Source organism: Chelonoidis abingdonii, chromosome 1 (genome assembly GCF_003597395.2).
Source record: "Chelonoidis abingdonii isolate Lonesome George chromosome 1, CheloAbing_2.0, whole genome shotgun sequence".
Lineage (NCBI taxonomy): Eukaryota > Metazoa > Chordata > Testudines > Testudinidae > Chelonoidis > Chelonoidis abingdonii.
The window spans coordinates 97,373,308-97,394,951 of NC_133769.1; the positions used below are offsets into that span (position 1 = coordinate 97,373,308).

The 21,644-nt window shown below is 46.3% G+C and overlaps 1 protein-coding gene across 4 annotated transcripts in view; it reads left to right on the forward strand.

Annotated features, from left to right (window-relative positions):
- The window catches only part of SLC25A17 (solute carrier family 25 member 17), a 53,673-nt gene that overhangs the window by 15,883 nt on the left and 16,146 nt on the right, over positions 1-21,644 (forward strand). For 2 of the 4 annotated variants that reach the window (XM_032787726.1, XM_032787733.2), the window contains exons 2-6: positions 6,959-7,127; positions 8,211-8,271; positions 10,922-10,988; positions 19,760-19,911; positions 20,981-21,097. In XM_032787726.1, coding sequence (XP_032643617.1) covers positions 8,226-8,271; positions 10,922-10,988; positions 19,760-19,911; positions 20,981-21,097 — 382 coding nt within the window. In that variant the 5' untranslated portion in view covers positions 6,959-7,127; positions 8,211-8,225. The remainder of the gene's footprint in view (positions 1-6,958; positions 7,128-8,210; positions 8,272-10,921; positions 10,989-19,759; positions 19,912-20,980; positions 21,098-21,644) is intronic. The other 2 variants (XM_032787720.2, XM_075068104.1) reach the window with 1 other exon arrangement.

The window sequence follows — 21,644 nt, forward strand, 5'->3', positions numbered from 1 at the left end:
TCCTGCACAAGCAAGCAGGCCGGTCATAGGCTCATGGGGCGCAGCTCACTGCCGAAGCACAAACCCTACACGAGCAGCTCGCATGCTCTCAAGGGAGAAGCAGTGACCCTATGTGCCCAGACAGACCATGCATTGCCTGAACCAGCTCCCTCAGTGCCATTGCCTGAATGGTTCAGTGAGGATCATTGGAAATTCTGGGGCTTCCTGAACCAGTGCAGTCTGCTCATCCTGCTCTGCCTTCAAGTGTACCCCATAGACCAGACTGGACTAAGGTGGGGATAGTAGTCAGCATACTCAACAGTGAAGCACTTAATTGGGTCTCCCCAGTGTTGGAGCAGAACAGCCTTGTGCTCTGTGACTGGGATGCCTGCAAACCTTTGTGACCATCTTCGAAGACCTGCTTCACATCCGTGCAGCAGGGACTGTCCTCCGGAAACTTCACCACGGCAATGGCCAGCCACCTCATACCCTACCCATTTCCGATGACTTGTGGGTGATGTTGAATGGAATGAAGCAGCCCAATTTTACCAGTTCTGCTGGGGACTCAATGACAAGGTAAAAGATGAACTAACTTGCATCGATAGCCCCACTTACCAAGGCACCTTTTTAGACCTTGCCGTGAAGATTGACTCTTGGCTGCATGAATGGAACAAGGAAAGGAAAGGTGTCCCAACAGTGCCCCCCACCCAGGGCCGGCTCTAGCCATTTTGCTGCCCCAAGCACGGCGGCACACTGCAGGGAGCACTCTGCCACTCGCCGGTCCCGTGGCTCCGCTGGACCTCCCACAGGCGTACCTGTGGATGCTCCACCGGAGCTGGGGGACCAGCAGACCCTCCGCAGGCATGCCTCCGGGAGGTCCACCGGAGCCACCTGCTGCCCTCCTGGCAACTGGCAGAGTGCCCCCCGCGGCATGCCGCCCCAAGCACACGCTTGGTGCGCTGGGGCCTGGAGCCGGCCCTGCCCCCACCTCCCCTCCACGCCAAAGCTTGTAGAATAGAGTCTTGAACCCATGAAGGTCAACCTGGGTTGCCAACGTTGACCCTGAAGAGAGAGACAGAGTGTCATTGACAGTTGAACCTCTGTTTTTAGTGCAGGGGATCAGTCCATGCCCTTGCCTCCTGCCCAGAAAAGAACAACTTGGGAAATGGACCAGCCCTGGCCCAGTAGAAGGGCACAGCCTGTGTAGCACCAGAGCTCCATAACCACTACCCTCTCCTTACCCTGCCCTCAAGTAGAACCCGACCTGGGAACCATGGCATCTCCCCGCACTTCCAGTTGCTACTGCAGTTGCAGGTCTTGGAGCAGGCACAGCAGATCCCCCCATGTTAGGAATGATAGACTCTGGGGCCGCTGCCAACTTTATAGATGCTGAGGAAGCCCAGACCGTCCCGATCCCCTTCTGGCTGAAACCCACACTGGAGCTTTTGGAGATGATTGTTTGGTTGCCCCTATCATGGGGACCAGTAACTCAAGAGGCTGTCCCACTGGAGGCTGTAGTAGAGAAGCACCAAGAAACAGTATGTCTGGATGTGATTCAGACCTCATTCTTTGGCATTTCTTGGTTGGAGCAGTATGACCCATGTATCTCCAGGTGGCAGGGGAAAATTAGCTTCCCTGAATACTTTCAGAAAGCGTGCCTCCAACAAAGCAACCAACCCTCAGCTGACCTGCACCTGGGGCCCCAGGATGGAAGGAGACTCTTGGAAGCAGAACTCTTTACAGTGTGGGCTAGCCAGACAGGAGTGGCCCCAGGCAAGAACCTCAGCCTCCTTGACAAGTACATTAGAACCTCAGAGTTACGAACACCAGGGTTACAAACTGACTGGTTAACCACACATCTCATTTGGAACTGGAAGTAATGCAATCAGGCAGCAGCAGAGAGAGGGGGGAAAAAAGCAAGTACAGTACTGTATTAAATGTAAACTACTAAAAAAAAGGAAAAGAGCATTTTTCTTCTGCATAGTAAAGTTTCAAAGCTGTATTTAGTCAATATTCAGTTGTAAACTTTTGAAAGAACAACCATAATGTTTTGTTCAGAGTTACAAACAACCTCCATTCCCGAGGTATTCGTAACTTTGAAATTCTACTGTACCATGAGTATCTCGGTGTGTTTGAAAAGAAAAATGCAGACTTGCTACCCCCATACAGAGACTATGACCATCCGATAGACCTACAGCTTGGGGCAAAGGTGCCCTACAGATAGATATATTCCATATCTGAAAACCTTACAAAGAGCTTCATTTGGCAATCTACGTTTCCAGCGGGGGATACCAGTCCCCTTCCTGAAGGAAGATGGGTCACTAGGCTTCTACATAGACTATCATGCACTGAACCAAGTAACTATTCATAACCTTTACCCCCATCCCTCTTTCTGGAATTGCTGGACTGCTTGGGGACTCCCAGGATCTTCATGAAATTAGATCTTCCAGGGCCATACAATCTAGGGAGCATAAGGCCTGGAGATGAATAGAAGACTGCTTTTGGTACCCAATATGGGAACTTTGAATACTTGGTGATTGTTTGGCTTAACCACTACCCATGTAACATTTCAGCATTTTGTGAACAATATGTTTGGACCACTATGTGATTATCTATCTTGACAATATATTGGTATTCTCAGAGAACCCTGAGCAACACTACCATCATGTCTGGTCTGTCCTGGGGACCTACAGAAGCATGGGTTCCAAACTGGAAAAGTGCATCTTTGACAGGGCCACCATTGAATTTTTGGGGTATATCATTGCTCTGGAGGGAATCCAAATAGCTCTGCAGAAGTTGGAAGCCATTCACAGCTGGACAGCAGCCAAGCCATCTATGAGCTTTGTGAATTTTTATAGGAGACTCATTGCTAACATCTCTGAATAATAACTCCCTTGACTTCACTCCTTTGCAACAGTGTGACATTCGCTTGGTTGCCTGAAGCCCAGCTTGCTTTTGACCAGCTAAAGACTTCCTTCGCCATGGCCCCAATCCTGGCACACCCTGACCTGCCCTGCCCATATATAGTAGAAGCAGATGTGTCAAACATGACCGTAGGGGCTTTAGTGTTGCAATGATTTGGACCCCAGTCAGTTCTGCACCCTTTTGCATTCTATTCTTGGGATCTTACCCATGTTGAGGTGAACTATGCAATTCTGGACGAAGAGCTGCGTGCCATAAAAATTGCATTTGAGGAATGCCATCACCATCTCAAGGGAGCTTGGCACCCACTATAGGTCTTCACTGACCATAAGAGCTTCAGGTACCTCCGCAAGGCCCAAGTGTTGAACCAGAAATAGTTAAGGTGAACCTTGTTCTTGTCTCTATTTGAGTTTACTATTACCTACTTCCCAGGAAAGTGAAATGGGAAGGCTGGTGCTCTTTGGCAGTGGTTCTCAACTCATTTATCATTGTAGGCTACAGCTGTGTGCTAACTGGGCTGCATGCGGCCTGCTGGTTGAGAACCGCTGCTCTATGGAAACAGAGATTACAACCAGGGAAGAAAAGAACCAATTTCCAAGCCCCCCACCTCCTCAAGCCTGGTAATTTTGCTAATGCCACAATTCAGCAAGACCTGCTCTCTTATCTGACCCGCCTAGAAAGAAGATCTAGTTGCCCAAGGGACATTGCCCATACCATTAGGGGCTAAGTTGCACCATTCTGTGTTGGATGCCGTAATGTACTTCTAGAAGCACATGTATGTGCCCCCAGGGTGACTCTGACTGGAGCTGCTACAGTTGTGCCATGATGTTCCAACGGTGGGTCACTTTGGCTACCAGAAGATCTCCCGCATGGTCACCCACTTTTTCTGGAGGTCCTGTATGCAGGCAAAGGTCCAAGCATATGTAGACTCCTGCAACTGCTGTGTACCAAGATACCCCAAACCAGACCTCGTGGCACCTTAGTACTCCTGGAGACTGGCTAGGCTTTGGTCCACAGAACTCCCACCGTCTGATGATCACACCGTAGTCCTAACAGTTGTTGACTGCCTTTCCAAAATAGCCCGCTTCATCCCCTGTAACTGGCTGCCTTCTGCTGAGGCTACTGCACAACGTGATCCAGCTCCGTGGACTCCCAGACCACGTAGTTTTTGATTGAGGCTCATAGTTCACCTCTTGCTTCTCATGTGAAGTTTTCAGATTACTGGAGGTCTGCATATCCACTTTTCCTGCATATCACTCCCAAACAGATGGACAAACTAAATGGGTGAACCAAGTCCATGTTCCTGCCATATGCAGTTGTCTTACAACAATGCTGACTATGCCTCTAAGGGTCGGAGCTCCTTCCTCTCTAATTATACTATCCCCACTTCCACCTGGCGTTACCAGCAATCTCTCCGAATCCCACTGCCACTGATGGGGTCCAACAGATCCATTTCATTCAGGAAAAGCTGAAGAACCACCTTGAAGAGGCGAAGGAGGTATACAAGCGGCATGCAGATTGTTGATGACAAGAAGCTTCAGTATTTATAGTAGACCAAAAGATGTGCTTTGCCATCAAACACCTCCGGACCAGATGATTCTCCTGCAAATTGGACCACCAGTTCCTGGGACCCTTCCCGATATGCCCTCAGATTAACCAATTTATCTTCAAAACTCCAGCTTCCCTAGTCTCTCAAAATACACCCAGTTTTCCATGTCTCCTTTCTAAAGCCCTGTAATGAACACCCCCTCCCCGATCAAACCACACCACTACCTCAACCACTCGAAATCCAGGGTCACGATGAATATGATAGTGCATGGCATCCTCAGATCCCGACACATACATGGCTGCCTGTGCTATCCATTGGATTGGGAAGGCTACGACTCTGAAGAATGTGCTTGGGAGCCTGCCTCCCATGTCCATGCCCCTGACCTGGTGGAGAAATTCCACAAAACTCACCCTGACAAGCCTGGACTGACATCACCTCAATGTCTGCGGAGTTTCAGGGCTACTGATGCCTCCACAATCACCACAAGAGGCTTAGACTGTGCCCCTACTTGAGGACCCTGTGGGGCTCAGCTTGGCAGGAAGTTCCACCCAGCAGGACCAGAGTGGCAGTCTCAGACAGCTCCTTGATTGGCCAATACCAATATATAAAACAAGTAGCCCTGAAGGGGGGCTGTGTGAGCAACAGTATAGACTTCCTGCCTACCTCTGCTCCAGACCCTGCTCTCAAGAGACACTATACTCTGGCTTCTGACCCTGCCTGCCTCCTGATACTTGATTCTCTTTGCCTTCTGGCCTGTAATGGACTCTGACTTCCCGGTACCTGACTCGGTCTGACTCCTGCTCTGACAATTAGGTCTGACCGCACATGTCCTGGTCACTTGCCCTTCCCCAAGAGATCGTTAAACAATCTGTAACAACAAAAGACTCTAGCGAGTGCTCTCATACTTTCAGTACCACAGAGCTACATTAGCTGGAATTTGAAGCGGAGAAGATAGGGCATTTCTTCCCTTTAATAACCTGCTCTGTTCCATGGAATTAGACAATTCCAATTGAATTTGTTCAATTTTGTTTGCACAAATCAGAAAAAAAAACAACTTCCTCACACCAGGAGGCACTCTACTCAGCAACTGACTGGAAGCAATTCAGATTGACCAAGCTGTCCATCTACAGAAACAGACTTGCTAGTCAAGATTTTGCAATTGCTGTGAAGGAAGATGTTGCAGCTGGCCTAGTGCGTCCTCTGTACAGTCACCAGTCTATTGTAAGTGGACCCAGCTGCCAGGTCGCATGTGCTTCTAAGCCAACTGGGTCTGGGTAGAGTCTAGTCACAGAGGCTAGCTTTGGGTTTCTAGGGTGCACTCTCAGGATCAGGCCTCTTGTCTGAGTACTTCCTTGGGACTTGTAGTCTAGTTACTCTAAATCCCCAAATCAGTGTCCCAGACCTCTTAAGTGTCTCCCACCCCCAATGGCATATACACACAGACAGAATTCCACCCAGCTGTGGGAAACCCTAGCTTTTTGTTTAACCCCTTTTTGGACAATGTGGTATGAAAGCAAGGAACGTAGACTTTTAGTTAAAGTAATCTCTTAACGATAGTCATTTTACTCTTAAGAAAGTGCAGAGTTACAGAAATTTACATTATAACAAAAGTCCTGAGATTAACCCCCATCCTAGTCTAATCTGACCCTTTCGAGAAGTGAGGTCTGCTAGTGTTCAGGCTGGGCAGAGTCCCTCCTTCTCTCTCTCTCTCCCCCTTTCTCTCCTCTGCACCTCCAGCTTACATGTGATAGTGATACGCCCCCCTGCTCAGAGAAGGAACCCCCTTGAAATACAGTCCCTTTCTACTTTTGCCATTGTGTCCAGAGTAAGCCCTGCCCTTCACCCAAAATGTAGGTCAACCTAGCTTCGTTGCTCAGGGCTGTGAAATACTTCTTGCTCCATGCAACATAGTTAGATTTATGTAACTCCCACTGTAGATGCACCTAGGTTGACAGAAGAATTCTTCCATTGACATAGCTACCATCTCTTGAGGGGGTGGATTTACTACAGCAACAGAAAAATTCCTTCTGTTGCTGTATTATTGTCTACATTACTACAGCATAGCAGCAGCGCTGCAGGTGCGCTGCTGTAGCTCCTGTAGTGTAGACATCCCCTGGAAAGCTACAGGTCCACCAATCATGCTGACAATGTGGATAATCTGTTCAGCAGAGTTGGGCTAGCAGGTGAGAGACAATTTAAAATTGATGACTCTATCTCTTAATAGTCCTTCAGCTAAGTATCAAGCACCTTCCCTGGGCAGGATAGCTGACTGGAATACATAACTTTGGCATGGGCAAGGTTAGATACGAGTTCAGCACATAATACAAAATTGAGTGCACAGAATAACCCAGACATAACAACTCTCTTTCACACAGGCAAAAAACATTTTCTTGGCTTACCACAGAGCCACATTGTAGAAATAAAATTAAAAAAAAAAAATCACCGTTGCTATCACTTGGATTCAAGTGGGAATTTCTGCTTTCTTCCTTGTTGCTTCATTGTTTACAGATCATCTGTAAGCTATGAGGCTGGAGCTGGAGAAGAAGATACTTACAGGCCACTTTATGAGTCTTGGTATTACAGTAGTGCCTGGAGGCTCAACCAGGTTGGGGCCCCATTGTGCTAGGTGCTGAACAGTAAAAGACTGCTCCATTCTAAAGAGCTTACAGTCTTAAAAGTAAGATTCAACAGAGTGGTGAGGCAAATAGTAGAGGTTATGGAGGGAGGAGCTATATTTACGTATTGCTATATTTACAAGCATGGATGAAAAATTAACAGAAAAATTAGCAGGTGCTTAGCACCCAGAAGCAGCCCATCCTGCCTCTTCCTGCCCACCAGCTGCCCCCTGCCAATCAACTCCCCCCCTCTCTCCCAGGGCGGGGGTGGAGGCTTGCGGGGAGAGGTGGACTTAGGGGCAGGGTCTGGGCTGAGCTGGGGTTTAGCACCCCTGTGGAAAATTAGAAAGCGGTGCCTATGTTTACAGGATCCAATGGTTGTGCTGCACAAGAAGTAGAGAATATTGGCCAAGATTTCACCCTCTATATCTAATTAAAACTACATGGTGAACTTTATGGAAGCAGACTGTAATTTCCTAAATTGGAATTTGGCTAAGCACTGGGATTGACTTGGAAAAACTGCATCTGAATTTTTAATGAGCATGAGAACTGCTATTTTGTCTTATTTAGAAGCCAGCACCTCCCATAACACAATGGTTCCTTGTATTGTACTCTAGGGCACTGTTTTGATACTAATTTAGAGGGATGGATGCCATGTAATTTTAACATTCCTCCTTCATAAACTTTTATCAGACTTGTATAGGTAGAGCAGAAGTGAGAATGGAGAAACAAACTGGTGCTCTTTTATCTGTTTACTGAGATCAGACTTCTAAAAACTTATGCTAAAAGAGAGTTTTGCAATCATTTCAATTTATTTATAATTTGTTTAATCACATTTGAAAGCCTTTTCTCTAACCCTGTGACCAAAAGTTTCAAGTAGTCATTGGTATCTGTGGGGTTCATTTTCTTTTTCTGTTAAATTTTGATATGCATATTTACCTTTATTCAGCAAATTTTGATTTTGGGTGGGAACAGAATTTAGAGGGGTAAACAAAAGGTCATTGTTAAGCAGTTTTTAACAAACAATATAGTTTAGTTCTGGATTATGTGGAGTAATTTTGCTGAGAAACTTGTAATGATTGTGTATGTAACTCATTAAAGACAGAAAAAAAAAATTGCTAATTAACTGTTCTGTCATTTTTCAGGGCAGTGTGACTGCAATGACAGTATTTTTTCCTTTGGATACAGCTAGACTTAGACTTCAGGGTAAGTGTATAAACACCAGTGTTTTTGTGGCTCCTGTCTTTGTTTCCATTTCCTTTTAGCTTTGGCACTTCTGGGAGTAGTTGCATGGGGATTGTGATGGGGTGCACTCACCTCTTGTGAGTGCCTCCTGTCACCTGGGTATGATCCTGCACTCTTTTTCTGCTCCTGGTGCCCTGTCAACTGTTGCAGGGCAGGTCTTCAGTGCCTCAGCCCTCAGTTCATATCACAGTCTAAAATGGATGAACACTTTCTGGGGTATCAAGGGCATATCACAGTGCTCTTGTTAGTGTCTTTAGCCCTGCCTCTTTGCTGTGTTCTCATCGCCCTTCTTGGCTGGCTTTAAGTTCATCCCTGCCCTGTTGTAGAGCACTGGCCCCAGGGCTTTCGCCCTCAAAACTTTGACTTTGTGTTCTTGCTGCCCCAGCTGTCCAGTCAGATCATCTCTTAAGTTCAGTCCCCTTGTGGAGTAACAAAGTTCCACTAATGGTTGGCTCTGTCCAGGGTCGTCAGCCCTATCTCATAAGAACAGCTATGCCAAAGGTCCATCTAGCCCAGTATCCTGTCTTCTAATAGTTGCCAATTCTATGTGCCCCATAGGGAATGAACAGAACAGGTAATTATCAAGTGATCCATTCCCAGCTTCTCTGAGCCCTTCCCAGGGCTTAGGCCATTTCCCCAGGGACCCAGGCCTGTCCACTACTCCAGGTACCAAGCCAGGGACCCTATAAACAGCAGTTTTGTACTGCTTCCATTAATAGTTGCTGCTGCTGTATTCCCTGGGCTGCTTCCCACTGAGTCCCATCACCTTCGCCCATTACCTTAGGGTTACAGTCTTTGGGTTCTCTCTGTCTTATCCCTGCTTGAACAGGGTCTTTCCCAGGCCTCCTTCCTAGAGAGTCACTTTGTCTTCCAGTTCTTCCTCACCCTTCTGGTCCCAGCTAGCAACTGACCTGCTCAGGCCCTGCAGCCTTTCTAGGCAGCCCGGGGGACCCACTTTCACTGCTCCTTTCCTGAGGCAGGGTGTGTTAGGACTGCAAGACCTCCAGCAGGGGGCCTCAAAGGGTCTAGCACACCCCCATCATAGGGATCTCCTCTGTGTAAACAAGGATATTTCCTTTTGTTCCTTCCTCATCACCAGCAACATTCTTCTAGCTGAGGCTGATTCTCCCTTTAGGAACAGCACTGACTGACTCTTTAATTAGCTGAAAAGTCATTGCTGTGTGACTTACGGCTCAGATTTGAATGTCTAAAGTCTGGTCTACATTACAGACCTATATTGGAATAATTTTGTTGTGAAAAATCCACACTCCTGAGTGACCTAGTTATAACGACCTAACCCTCCATGTAGCCAGCACTGCTTCTCCCACCAATGTAACCACCACCTCTCAGGGAAGTGGATTAACTACACCAATGGGAGAACAGTCTCTCCCGTCAGTTTAGGGCATCTTCATTAAAGTGCTATAGCAGCTGTGCTGATGCAGCATTTTAAGTGTAGACTTGTCCTAAGTACCTCTCTCTAGGAATATTCTCAGATTTAGAAGAGGTGATCAAAATTGAGAGTTAGAGTGAAACTGCTCAGGATTGCATTAGTTTCGTGCGACTGGTCTTGCCAGCCCATGGGAACAACACTATTTGCAGGAGTAAAACCAGCACGTTCTTGCCTAATTTAGGCATTGTGCTGCAGGGGAATTTAAAAGCACAGAGTGAGAGCGAAATTGGGAGTACAAATATCTCATGTTTCCCAAAACTAAACTTTAAGCTTCTGAACAGCCCTGGGTAGTCAAGCTGGGTATTTCCTACTTATAAACTACAGAACCAGAAGGCATCTGATACTGTGGCTAAAGCTTTATTAAGAACTGGGATGAGATTATTTGACAAATCTTCAAGTATGTATGCTTGAGTTAGCCCCATAATACTGTACAGCAATCCTCAGCTCTTAGAAAATGAGGTTTTTTTCCCAATGCATGGTCACCTGTAAACTAGCTGTAAGAGGCAAGTTTATTAGGGTCTGGGGGTCAGGGAATGTTTATGACAATGAAACAGGGAAGTGAGCCCCATCTCTGATTCATGGTCCAATTATCAGATCAAGAATTAACAAAAGTTAAGGGGCAGCTGCCCAGGGGGCCCATCTCAGGGCTTCTCTCCACTTACCGGGGGATCGACATACAGTGATCAATCCATGAGGGTCGATTTAGCGAGTCTAGTGAAGACCCACTAAATCGACTGCTGATTGCTCTCCCGTTGACTCCGGTACTCCACCGGAACAAGAAGCCTAAGGTAAGTTGACAGGAGCGTTTCTCCCATCGACCCAGTGCGATGTAGACACTGCAAAAGGTCGACTTAAGCTATGTTGGCTAGAGCTGTGTTATTCACGTAACTGGAGTTACGTAACGTAGGTCGACCGAGCCCTGTAGTGTAGACCTGCCCTTAGTGTTGTTGGGGAGTGAACAAATATGGAGGCAGGAAACCTTAAATATCAAGTGGAAAGAGAGGGATGCTTTCAGGGGTGGCTAAGGAGCTGGGAGAAAACTGAGTCATTTGTGGAGAAGGCAAAATTGGCAGTTTTAGAGGAATAGAGGAATAAGAAGTTGATGATGAGTACTTTCAACTTTTAAAGTGCTAAAAATTAGATCTGTCTTTTGTCTTCCAGTTGATGAGAAACGCAAGTCCAAGACAACACACACAGTGCTACTGGAGATTATCAAAGAAGAAGGCCTGTAAGTACAGATGTTCACCATTATCTTGGTAAAAGTAAACCTTCAGAAGTGCTATGCATGTGCATCCAGTGAGCCTCCATATATCTGGATATATTAATTTCCATATATCAGTCTCTTCATTTGTCTGGATTCTCTGGGGCATCAGTTTCTAATCATACAGGTGCAGTGTCCTTTTAGATAACCTAGCCACCTTGAATAATAGGCTGTTTTGAGATATGCTTTCCAGTCAAAGGTTCATTCTTTCTTCTCTCCCACCACCTGGAGAACCCCACAAATGGCTGTTTGGACCCAGGATGGAGAATTAGGATCCTGTGTAGCAGAAGTTAACCTTCATGACCTTATACAGAGCTATGCTGTAGGAGTTGCATCCCTGACCGCAGAACCTTGTTGAAAAGTACTGACAAGTAGGTGTGTATGTAACCCTCCCTTGCAGTGCTTACTCCAAGAATTCCTTGTGTTTTACACTAGAGTAGAGTTGTCAGTCCTAGCCAGGTTCCAGTTTGCCTAATAACATTTTACCTTTTTCAGACTTTACCCATGCAGTTACAATTGGTGAAACTAGGAATTTGTCTACACTTAAAACTCCCACTGACATAGGTAATCTACCTCCCCAAGAGGCAGTAGTTAGGTTGACTGAAGAATTCTGTCGACCTAGCACTGTCTACACCGCTTATGGGTGTGGATTTTTCACATCTCTGGCAGACTTATTTTTCCAGTGTAGACCAGGCCTAGGTTAAACACTTTCCTTACCCCCTAGAAATAGAAGAAGAGTGAAAAAGGAATACACTGACATGGATGGCATGATTTTTGTGTCCTGAGAATCATGCAGGATCAACAATAAAATGTGTGTAAGGCTCTGGGAAAGCAAATGCCAAAAAGTAAGAGTGAGCACAGGGAGGAAAAAGCACTTGTAAATCAGTTGATACCATCTTTGGCTCACAGTTCTGTAATTCCGTTATTTGCTCAGAGAAATATATAGAACGTATAAACCACTACAGAAATCAAGGAGTCCACAATAAGAGAGAGATTTGAGGATGTAATAGTTGGATTTGAAAGACTGTAGAAATGAAACTTTGTACACTTACAGCAAAATTGAAAATCCAAGTTCTTCGAATGCTTACACATGTCCATTTCACTTCAAGTGTATGTGTGTGCCAGTGGACCCAAGGCAGTAAATTTTTTCCACATATTGATATCTGTCAGGGTGGTGCATGTGCTCTCAGCAAGCTTTGCTGTTAGCCTAAGGTACAAAGGGCAGATCTGCCTCAATCCTCCTCAGTTCCTTCTCACCATGGTAATTGGAATGTGTGTGCTTATCACACCTTTCCCTTTCTCTTATGAGATAATGTTTTCTAAAAATTATTATTGTATATAGTTTTAGTTAGTGTACTTGCTTTTGGCAAATTTTTGTTTGTTTTCGTTGGAGCTTTTCAAGCTCTGTCCTATGGCATGCCTAAATCCCCAGAGTTTAAGTGCTTTTCTGGCTGGAACAAGTCTATGCTAGTCAGAAATCCTCACTCTCATTGTTTAGGGTTTGAGGAGAGGACCTATTAGGTATAGATACCCTATCTGCAAGGGTTTGAGTCTTGTGAAGGGTGGTGAGGCGATGTAGTTCCCTGCTGCCCTGAAGAGAGACGAGTTCCTCTGGACACCAGAGTGGACGGGGCCAGGGAACTCTGATTCCGCCCCCCAGAGGGTCAGGCATTGCCTCGGAAGTATAAAGGCCTGTCCTCAGGGCTCACTGAGAGAGCAGCTGCCGGGGATGCCAGATGCCTCTGTCCTAGCTCATGATTGGGAAACCCCAGTTACCTGCAGTAAACCAAAGGACTGCCCTGCGCTGCCCTGCACCAGCTACCTGGAGGAGTTGCCGAGCCTGCCCTGTGCCAGCTACCAGAAGGAGTTGCCGAGTCTACCCTTTGCCAGCTATTCTAAGGAATCCATGGTGCTGGATGCCCCTGAGTACACCACCCTGACCCAGGTGCCTCAAGAAGGGGAGTCTAGAAGTAGCCTGGGGGCAGCCGACCCTGCTCTGGCTGCAGCACTACCAGAACCCATGTTGGTGTGTTGTGGACAGGATCTCCACTGACACAGCAGTGGGTCCCGGGCTGGGATGCAGTGGAGTGAGAGGGCCTGCGTCCCGCCTGCCACCCACAAGTTGGGTGGCAGTCTCCCCCTCTCCCAGGCCCTTTGGAACCTAGGGCCTGCGCCTACTGTTGATATACTGTTGTTGCTCAGCCTCTACCTGAGGGCCTGAGTACCTGACTCACCATTGCCCTGCCCTGACCTAGGGCTTGGGCTTGCTATTATATACCGTTATTGCTCAGCCCCTGTCTGAGGGCCTGAGTGCCTGACTCACCAGTGCCCCACCCTGACCTAGGGCCTGGGCTTACTGTGGCCACAGAGGATGACTCCTGCAGCCGGACTAATTCCCCACAAGACCTATTTGCCAATTTAATGAGGCGGTGTGGGTCCCCACCTCCCCAGAGAGAGACAAGCCCCGGCCTACCTCTCTACAGGAAGTAAGATTTAGACACCTCTTCATGGAAACTGCTTTATGCCTCCACTTGGAACCCAGCCACTCAGTACACAGGAGTTCAGACTTAATCCACCCAGGACTGCATTACTAGACTTGGCAGTATCACTTCACCAGAGAAAAGATGCCACTCTCCTTCTCTGGTACTGCACAAATGGCAGAAAAAATCAGGCAATTCACATTCTTCTAGCTAGAAAAATCCTCTTTGTTCATGAGGGCTAGGACCGCAACGACATCACACAGGAAAAAGGTGGGCATTGAGGTTAGATCTCCAGGCCCAGCTAGGCAACTCCCTGGTATCACAGACTTGACTAGCAATGTAGAGTTGTTGTATCCGGCACCACCTTTGGTACCATGGAGACTGACTGAGTTGTTAGGATCTTCTGCAGCATTGACTTAATTTTCAGTGAATGCTTTGGGGCATCTCTCCCTCTCGGTACAGATAACACCTGAGGGACCTCCTTTGCTTCTTGGTTCCATACTCACCGTTGCTGCAAGACGTTGAGGTATGGCATGCCCATTCATCCAGTGCAAGCTTTGGTACCTGTTTCATCTTTGGCACCATGAGGGACTACGCAGTTTTTGGTACCATTGTGGTGGAACTGGGAGGTGGTGAGGGCTAGCACCTACATAATGGAAATATTACAAGGGTTGATGTATGTTTCTGGCCCCCAATGTTTTCTGCCCTCATTCTATCTTGTGAAGGCTGGAGTAGGATCTGGAAGAGGGTCTGGAATGGTTGTGTTGGTGCATGGGATCAGGTTTGCCACCAGGGAGCAGGTAGCAACAACTCTTCTCTCCTTTTCTTCTTTTACATTGGTTGGGGTTAGTGTGCAGGGACCACACAGGGCTGGCTGGGAGAACTCATGTGAGTCCTAGTCCAGCTCAGTCTGACTGTCCAGCTATTGCTGATAGAGATACCCAGTCCAGGGAAGGGAGGTGTGGATGTGCCAGCCACTGAGGAACTGGCATAAGAATTGCTGGCATGCCCCTTCTCATCCTGGAGCTAGCTACTTTCTCTCTCTGAGTCTTAGTAACTCCCCTTGCTTCCCCTGCTATCCCTCTCTGTTCCCCAGTTCACAGCAACCTTCTGCCTTCCAGTCGATACTGATGGTAGCCAAAAGCTGTGCTGTTTAGCAAGGAAGACAAACAGCACTATTATCAAGAAAGCTGCTAATACTTCCCCTGTTACCATCTACTTCTTGTGCTTTCTGGTCCCAATGTCCTGCTGCACTGCCTGATACTGCACCATCTTGGCTTTATGATTATACTTACTCCTCCCTGGAGTCGGAGTGGGATCATACACACTCATTGCAGGAGGTCTTAGATTTCCCTTTCTGCTGGTTGAGGTCTTGGCACTGGCATTCTCACTGGACTAGGTCCAGGTATAGGATGCTTTGGGGTTTGTCTCTGATACCAAATCAGATCCAGTAATAGCTTTTTTGGAATTCTCAGGGTGTCCCTCCAGACACTAGGTCCTCATCTCCTACACCTGCTATTACTAAGTCTCTGTCCAAGCACTCTGTCTAGTGCCAATCCCAGTACTCGGTAAGTGGTGGAACTTAAATATCCAGTGTCTGGCCCATGTGATAAGGAGGTTCAGCAGGCATCAGAACAGGTTGATACTGTGATGTCCTCACTGAACACTTCCTTATCTTCTCCTGAGGAAGCCATTGTCTCTGACTTGTCCTCCCTGCTTCCTGACAATTAGTAGATGTATAAGAATGCTCCTTGGTTAACTCCCCAGGAAATGGACTGTTCCTTTAAATTCAAAACATGCTTTTAAATAGCAGAAAGCCATCCATCAAATGCACTTATCTCATGAATAGGCCCTGAGAAAATCATGACTTTTTTTTTTTAATTCATGGTAGTGTAATGGTAAAATATGGAGTTTTGTGGACTATGCATGACTGCCAAGTCCCCTCCAAACTTCTGTGATTTTTCCAACAGCAAGGAGTTGGAAACAAGCATCCATGTGCACTAGTCTTGTGCTCTGTGTGGCTCCTAGCATATGGCAGCATCATCATGTCAGAACAATAGTTTGTGGGAGGGACTCAGGAGCTGGTTTATGTGACATACAATAGCCAGTGCCGCTACTACCCAGAACACACTACAAGCCACACCAATCACAAGACTGGCTTGCATGAATGCCCACTTCTACCTCTCTGCTGTTGGAAAAATAGGGATATTGGACTAATTTAGCATTTTCTGCACAGTTCATGAAATTGGAATTTTCACAGGACCCTGCTCATGAAATGGAGAAGATTCTCTATGTGGTCCCAGCAGAAGGTACGCCTCCCTTGCAGGCTTCCGTATACGCCTCTACCTCGATATAACGCTGTCCTTGGAAGCCAAAAAATCTTACTGCGTTATAGGTGAAACGGCATTATATCGAAATTGCTTTGATCCACCGGAGTGCGCAGCCCCGCCCCCCCGGAGCACTGCTTTCCTGCGTTATATCCGAATTCGTGTTATATCGGCTCGCGTTATATCAAGGTAGAGGTGTATTTTCTTCTGGATTATCTGCTTTTCACTTAACAGAAAAGAACTCTGTTGGTTCAGTGCCATAGCCAGGTTCTAAGTGTAGGGGGAGCAAACATAAAAAGGAGCCCCCCGGCTCCTCCTCTGGCCACGCCCCCTTGGCTCCTCCCATTTCCCCCCCCAGATTAACCCCGGGGCCTGGCTCAGGACTCCTGCTGGCTTCCCGGGAGTGCGGATACCCCCGTTCCCCAGCGGTCCCCGGAGAGTCTCTCCTGCCCAGTCTGCTCTGCAGGGTCTCCCGCCAGGCTGCGCTGCCTGGCCCCACCTGCGGGGTCCCATCCCCCCCACCCTGGGCTCCAGGCTCCTGCGCCATGCCAGGGCCCCCCATCCAGACAGCGTGGCCTGCGCCCCTGCCCTGCGGACCTGGCCCCGAGGAGCCCCTCGCCCAGACACCCCAGTGCAAGGCACTGGACCTCCACCGCTCACTTTCTGTCCTGCGCCGCCGCCTGTCCCCGGCCAATCCCGGTCCCATGCCGTGGGCGGACCCCGGCTCTGGCTCGTGAGTCACTGGCCGAGCCTTGCTCCATGGCACTGCTGGGCCAAGCTGGGCCCTGACCCTCCCGTCGCTGTCAGGGGTAAACACCAGCCCAGATCCACAAGCTCGCCCCGCTCCCGGTGTGTTCCACGTGGGGCTTGCCAGCCAGGTGGCCTTAAAGGCTCAGGGGTCCTTTTGCTTTCCCCCGCCCTCTGTGATGGGATGCGGGGGCCGCGGAATATTTCACTGGGCCGCGAGCCCCTCGCCGAGAGATGCTGCTGCTGCTGCATTAGCAAGGGGCGGGGAGCGCTTGGCTGCCAAGCCCTGAGCTGCCACAAGAGGTGGCTGCGGCGATGTTGGGGCCACGCTGAGTGTGGGGCGCGATGGCCGAGGAACTGGCCCTCTAGCTCCTCCAACCGCACCTGCCGCCCCCCCCCCCCCCATGGCTTGTCCAGCCATGCTGCCCCCAGCACCGGCCCAGCAGGTGCCGCTTTTGGAAAATGTGCTGAGGGGAAGTGGCTGCTTCCATTGGTGCTGTGTTGCTGTGTTGGTTCCCTGAGAGTTCACTTGGTGGCTGTTTCCATATTCCATTCTTCTATAGACGGAAGATCTGTTTTTTCTAACCTTACTATTGTTAGATTCAGGCTTTTCCCATCTGTAAGAGATCCCACACCATCATAGGATCTAAAATTGATTTTGTCAGCTTTAATGGGACCTTCCCCCGTTTAAGCCTATGACCAGTTGCTCTTTTTCTCATCTCTCAATTAAGGTAGTGTTCCTGGGGGCTATTACTTTGGGTAGTAGCAAAACAGAAATTCAGGCTTTAGTTGCTGATCCTCCATCTCCCATATGGTGTTCTATAAAGGTAAGGTCTGCTTAAATCCACACCATACATTTCTAACTAAAGTGGTGTCAGATTTTCGCTGAAATCAGTCTATATACTTACCAACCTTTTTTTCAAAGCCTCACTCTCATAAAGATGAGGAAAAACTCCATACTTTGGATGTCCGCAGGGCATTAGTTTGTTATCTGGACAGGATTAAGCAGTATAGATGTCTTGTCAATTATTCATCTCCTTTGCTAACAGATGATGGGTCAACTCATTTCTCCTCTTGAGAATTTCCTCTTGGATTTCTTCCTGTATTCTACTGTGCTATGAGATCACTACGTTTTCTGCACCTGAGAGAGTTTCAGTACACTGCAAGCAGCATCAGCTGCTTTCTTAGCCATCAGTGACATTTGCAAGGCTGCAACTAGGTCATCTGTTCATATCTTCGCTAGTCATTATGCTGTCTCCCAAGCCTCAAAAGATCATGCTAGATTTGTGAGAGATGTGTTGCTGTCCTTGTTCAGCTAGACTCTGATAACCTCCTTGATCTCATGCGTTTGTGAGTCACCTGGAATGGACGTGTGTAAACACTTGAAGAAAAAAATTATGTATTTGTTCTGTAACTTGTTCTTCAAGATAGGTTGCATGTGTCCATTCCATGACCCACCCTCCTTCCCCCTTACATCAGAGTCAAAAATATGGCTCCTGGTGTGAAGGAATTTGGGGTGGGCTTTGCCCATTATACCCTTAGTTGGCACCACAAGTACAAGGAGGGCACGTACATTGCCCTAATGGGTACTGCTATGGGAGAAAAAAATCTCCGACTCTGGTACGCACCACCTGAAGTGGAATGGCTATATGCTTCACATATTGAAGAACAACAGTTACCAAACAGGTATGTAACCATTTTTTTCCTGGCAATGGGAAACTGATTGATTTCCCTCAGGACACTTAAGAACCCTAGATAAAGCTAACATAGTTTTGAAGAAATGGGTGGGACAACTGGAAAAACAATACAAAGTGCAAGATCCCAAGCATACTGTGGGTGTCATTTGGCAATGCCTCCTGTCATGATATACAAATAGCATGGTAGTGTAATTTGTTTTTGAAAAATCCGTTTCGCTAACACAGGTTTTCTTCTTAGGCCCTTGTCTGCACCAGGAAAACACTGTTCTTACTTGTCAAAAACTACTTTATCCATTTCCTCTCATTCCCACCTTTCTTAAATGACGTTGAAGACAGTTTTCTGCTGGTGTGGTCTAATTCATCCTGCTGGTGTGAACTAGATGAGACAAGTTCAACACCTGGATAAAATTCAGGACAGTCACTTGGACTTTACTCTTATCACCACAACAGGTTTTGATTGTGGGTACTGGTACCTTGAGCCACTAAAATAAACTGATTTTTCTTATCTTCGATGTTTGCTGTTTTGCGCTTCTGAAGGTTTCTTCTGAAAAAATATTTGTAATTAGATCATCAGAAGCATCTCTGATTTTTATGAAGACTTTGCGGGTTTCTTTTGTTTTTAAATAGAGTATATGGTTCATATAAAGCATATGTATATTTTTCCTGAGAGAGAAAGGACCAGAAACATGGAAGAGTTGTTATTTCCTTCTCCATCTTTTTTTTCTCCACACCAGTAACTGTACTACTGATAGTTAATCAAGGAAGCCTGTAACTTTAGAAACTTAATTCTTCGTACTTTCCCAACTAAGTGGAGGAATGTTGATACGTACAATTTGAAGATACCCCGACTATACATTTCCTGAGTTTGTTTCTCTTTTCACTTATACCAGCCTTTCTAACTCTGCTTGTTTCAGTGGAGTTACTCGTGAGTGTTATCAGTATAAGCAAATAATTGAGTGTTTTATTTTAACCAGTAATAGAGTTAAGAATTGTATTGAGTCAGTGTGATTGTTACTGGTTGGAAACTGTCTCAATATAATGGTACTATATATAGTGCCGGCTGTGTGACTCTTCTCTCTCTCTCTCTCTCACACACACACATACACAAAAAAAATATTAAACACAATTTTTAAAACTTGTGTGCTGTCCCTGGCAAAGAGGAGATGTTGTTTTCTATCCCAAAGGTACAGTATTTCAGTAGCATATAAAAATTCCTCTATTGATGGATCTGCAAAGCACTTTGGGATCGCTGTGGATGAAAGACATTGTATAACTCCTTCTTGGGTCCACAACTCTGTTCTCTGCGGATCTGTTTAACCAATGGCTTCCAGAGTGTTTTTTCTCTTTGGAGGCCTGATCCAAAGTCCGTTGAAACCAATGGAAAAATTCACATTGACTTCAGTGAGATTTGGGTCAGATCCCAGATTCTTTCAATTTATAATGGTAGTTTTCTGACCCTTACTTTGCCTGTTGTTTTTTCTCCACAGCCTGGCACCATATCGAGGGTGGTTCCCTGTTATTTCCAGCCTCTGCTGCTCCAATTTTGTCTATTTTTATACGTTTAACAGTCTCAGAGCTCTATGGGTCAAAGGCCAACATTCAACCACAGGAAAAGATTTGGTCCTGGGGTTTGTTGCAGGTAATGGAACCTATGAGGCATGATGACATAGTATGTCATAACATGAGATTCTGTGAAACTCAGATTTTTAACCAAATTACATAATGACCTCCTTGCTTTATGAAGCCCATTGGAGGTCGTGCTGCCTGGGTGTTTTGTATTTTGTATTTTATAGAGAATCGCTTCATATTATGGCTCTCTTTATTTGTCATGTATATTTACTCTAGGTTTTCTACCACCCGACATTCTCTATATGTGGGGGTTTGGGTGTATATATACTCACACACTTATAAAATTATTTCTGTTGAACGCTTGGACAAAAAAAGTATCCAATATTGAGCCATTTTCTCTATGTAATGTATCCATTACCATGGTGCCTAGATGCCATTTTCTTCCAGGACAGATCAAAGTGGAAGTAGATTTCCTACTGATATTAGGGTTCTTTGTTAAAGAAGATTTTTGCAACTTTGCAATATTTTGAATAACTAAATCTTCTTTAACTTGGTGTGAGTCAGTAGCTTTTGCCACCACCATTGAATCATGTGGAGTAGAACTTACAGCAGATATCTAATGGGTGAGAAGTCTGTTTCCCACCTATCCCACCTTCCTTTGCAGGCAACAAAACTAGATTGAAAGAGTTTTAACAAAACTTGTCAAAAATTCCCAAAGCTGTAAAACAACATGACTTCTCTTATAACTGAGTCTAGCTGGATGGTGACTAATAGATATGCTTTTCAACATGCTGGGGCAAATTAATCCCTGAAGTAACCCCATTGAAGACTGTCTTGGAATTTGCTTGACCTAAGGAACCTTTAATTAGTTGTTGAAAAACCCATTGTTTTGGCCTCTGTGGACTCATTGGGGAAACTACAGAAATCATTTTAGTTAGAAGTTGTATAGTTAGCTTTGCTGTGTGTTGGACTTTTTTTAAATTCCTGCTATTTAGTTTTCTATACTATGTGAATTACTACTGAGTTAGTCTGTACACTGAAATTAAAGAAGGAAAAAGTGTAGAAAGACAGGCCCATTTTTTCTGTTTTACTTTTATTAAGATGTATTTTCTTCTCCTTGTGGGGTGCTTTTGTATTAGGTGTCGTGAACGTACTCTTGACCACTCCCCTCTGGGTAGTGAACACACGACTGAAACTGCAGGGAGCAAAGTTTAGAAATGAAGATATTGTACCAACCAACTACAAGGGCATTGTGGGTAAGCACCTGGTGCAGTCATTTTTCTCAGTGAATTTCATGTTTGTGAAAAGATTGGATTGATGGCTCTGAAGACCAAAGTCCCTTATCCACAGTAGCATAAGTGTCCCACTCTCCTTGTATGTGTGCACGGTGCCCATTGTTGATCCTGAAAAGGGTCCCATGTAAGGGAGGAGGGTTGTACAGTCTTCCTGACCCATTCAGTTCTTGAATCTTTTTTGTTGAAACTGACAAGGAAGCCAACTTTTGCCAGTTCTGGTTGTAGCTGTTAGGGGTGTGGACACTTATTCTGCTAGGCCCACAAACTGATTTCATGTAGGTTATGGAATAGCCAATGAGGTAACAGTGGCTTCCAGTCATCACTGAACTGGACTAAAGTTTGAACTGTCAGTCTAGAAATAAGACTTTATTTACCATCATTACTCTCCTGAGCTATCCAGTCCTCCAAACTGTCTCCATTTTTTGAAATGTGCCTCAGTGCTCTATTCCTGTATAGTTCCTATATAGTAAATATTCTGTTGGTGGAGGTAGGATATACATCCCATGAT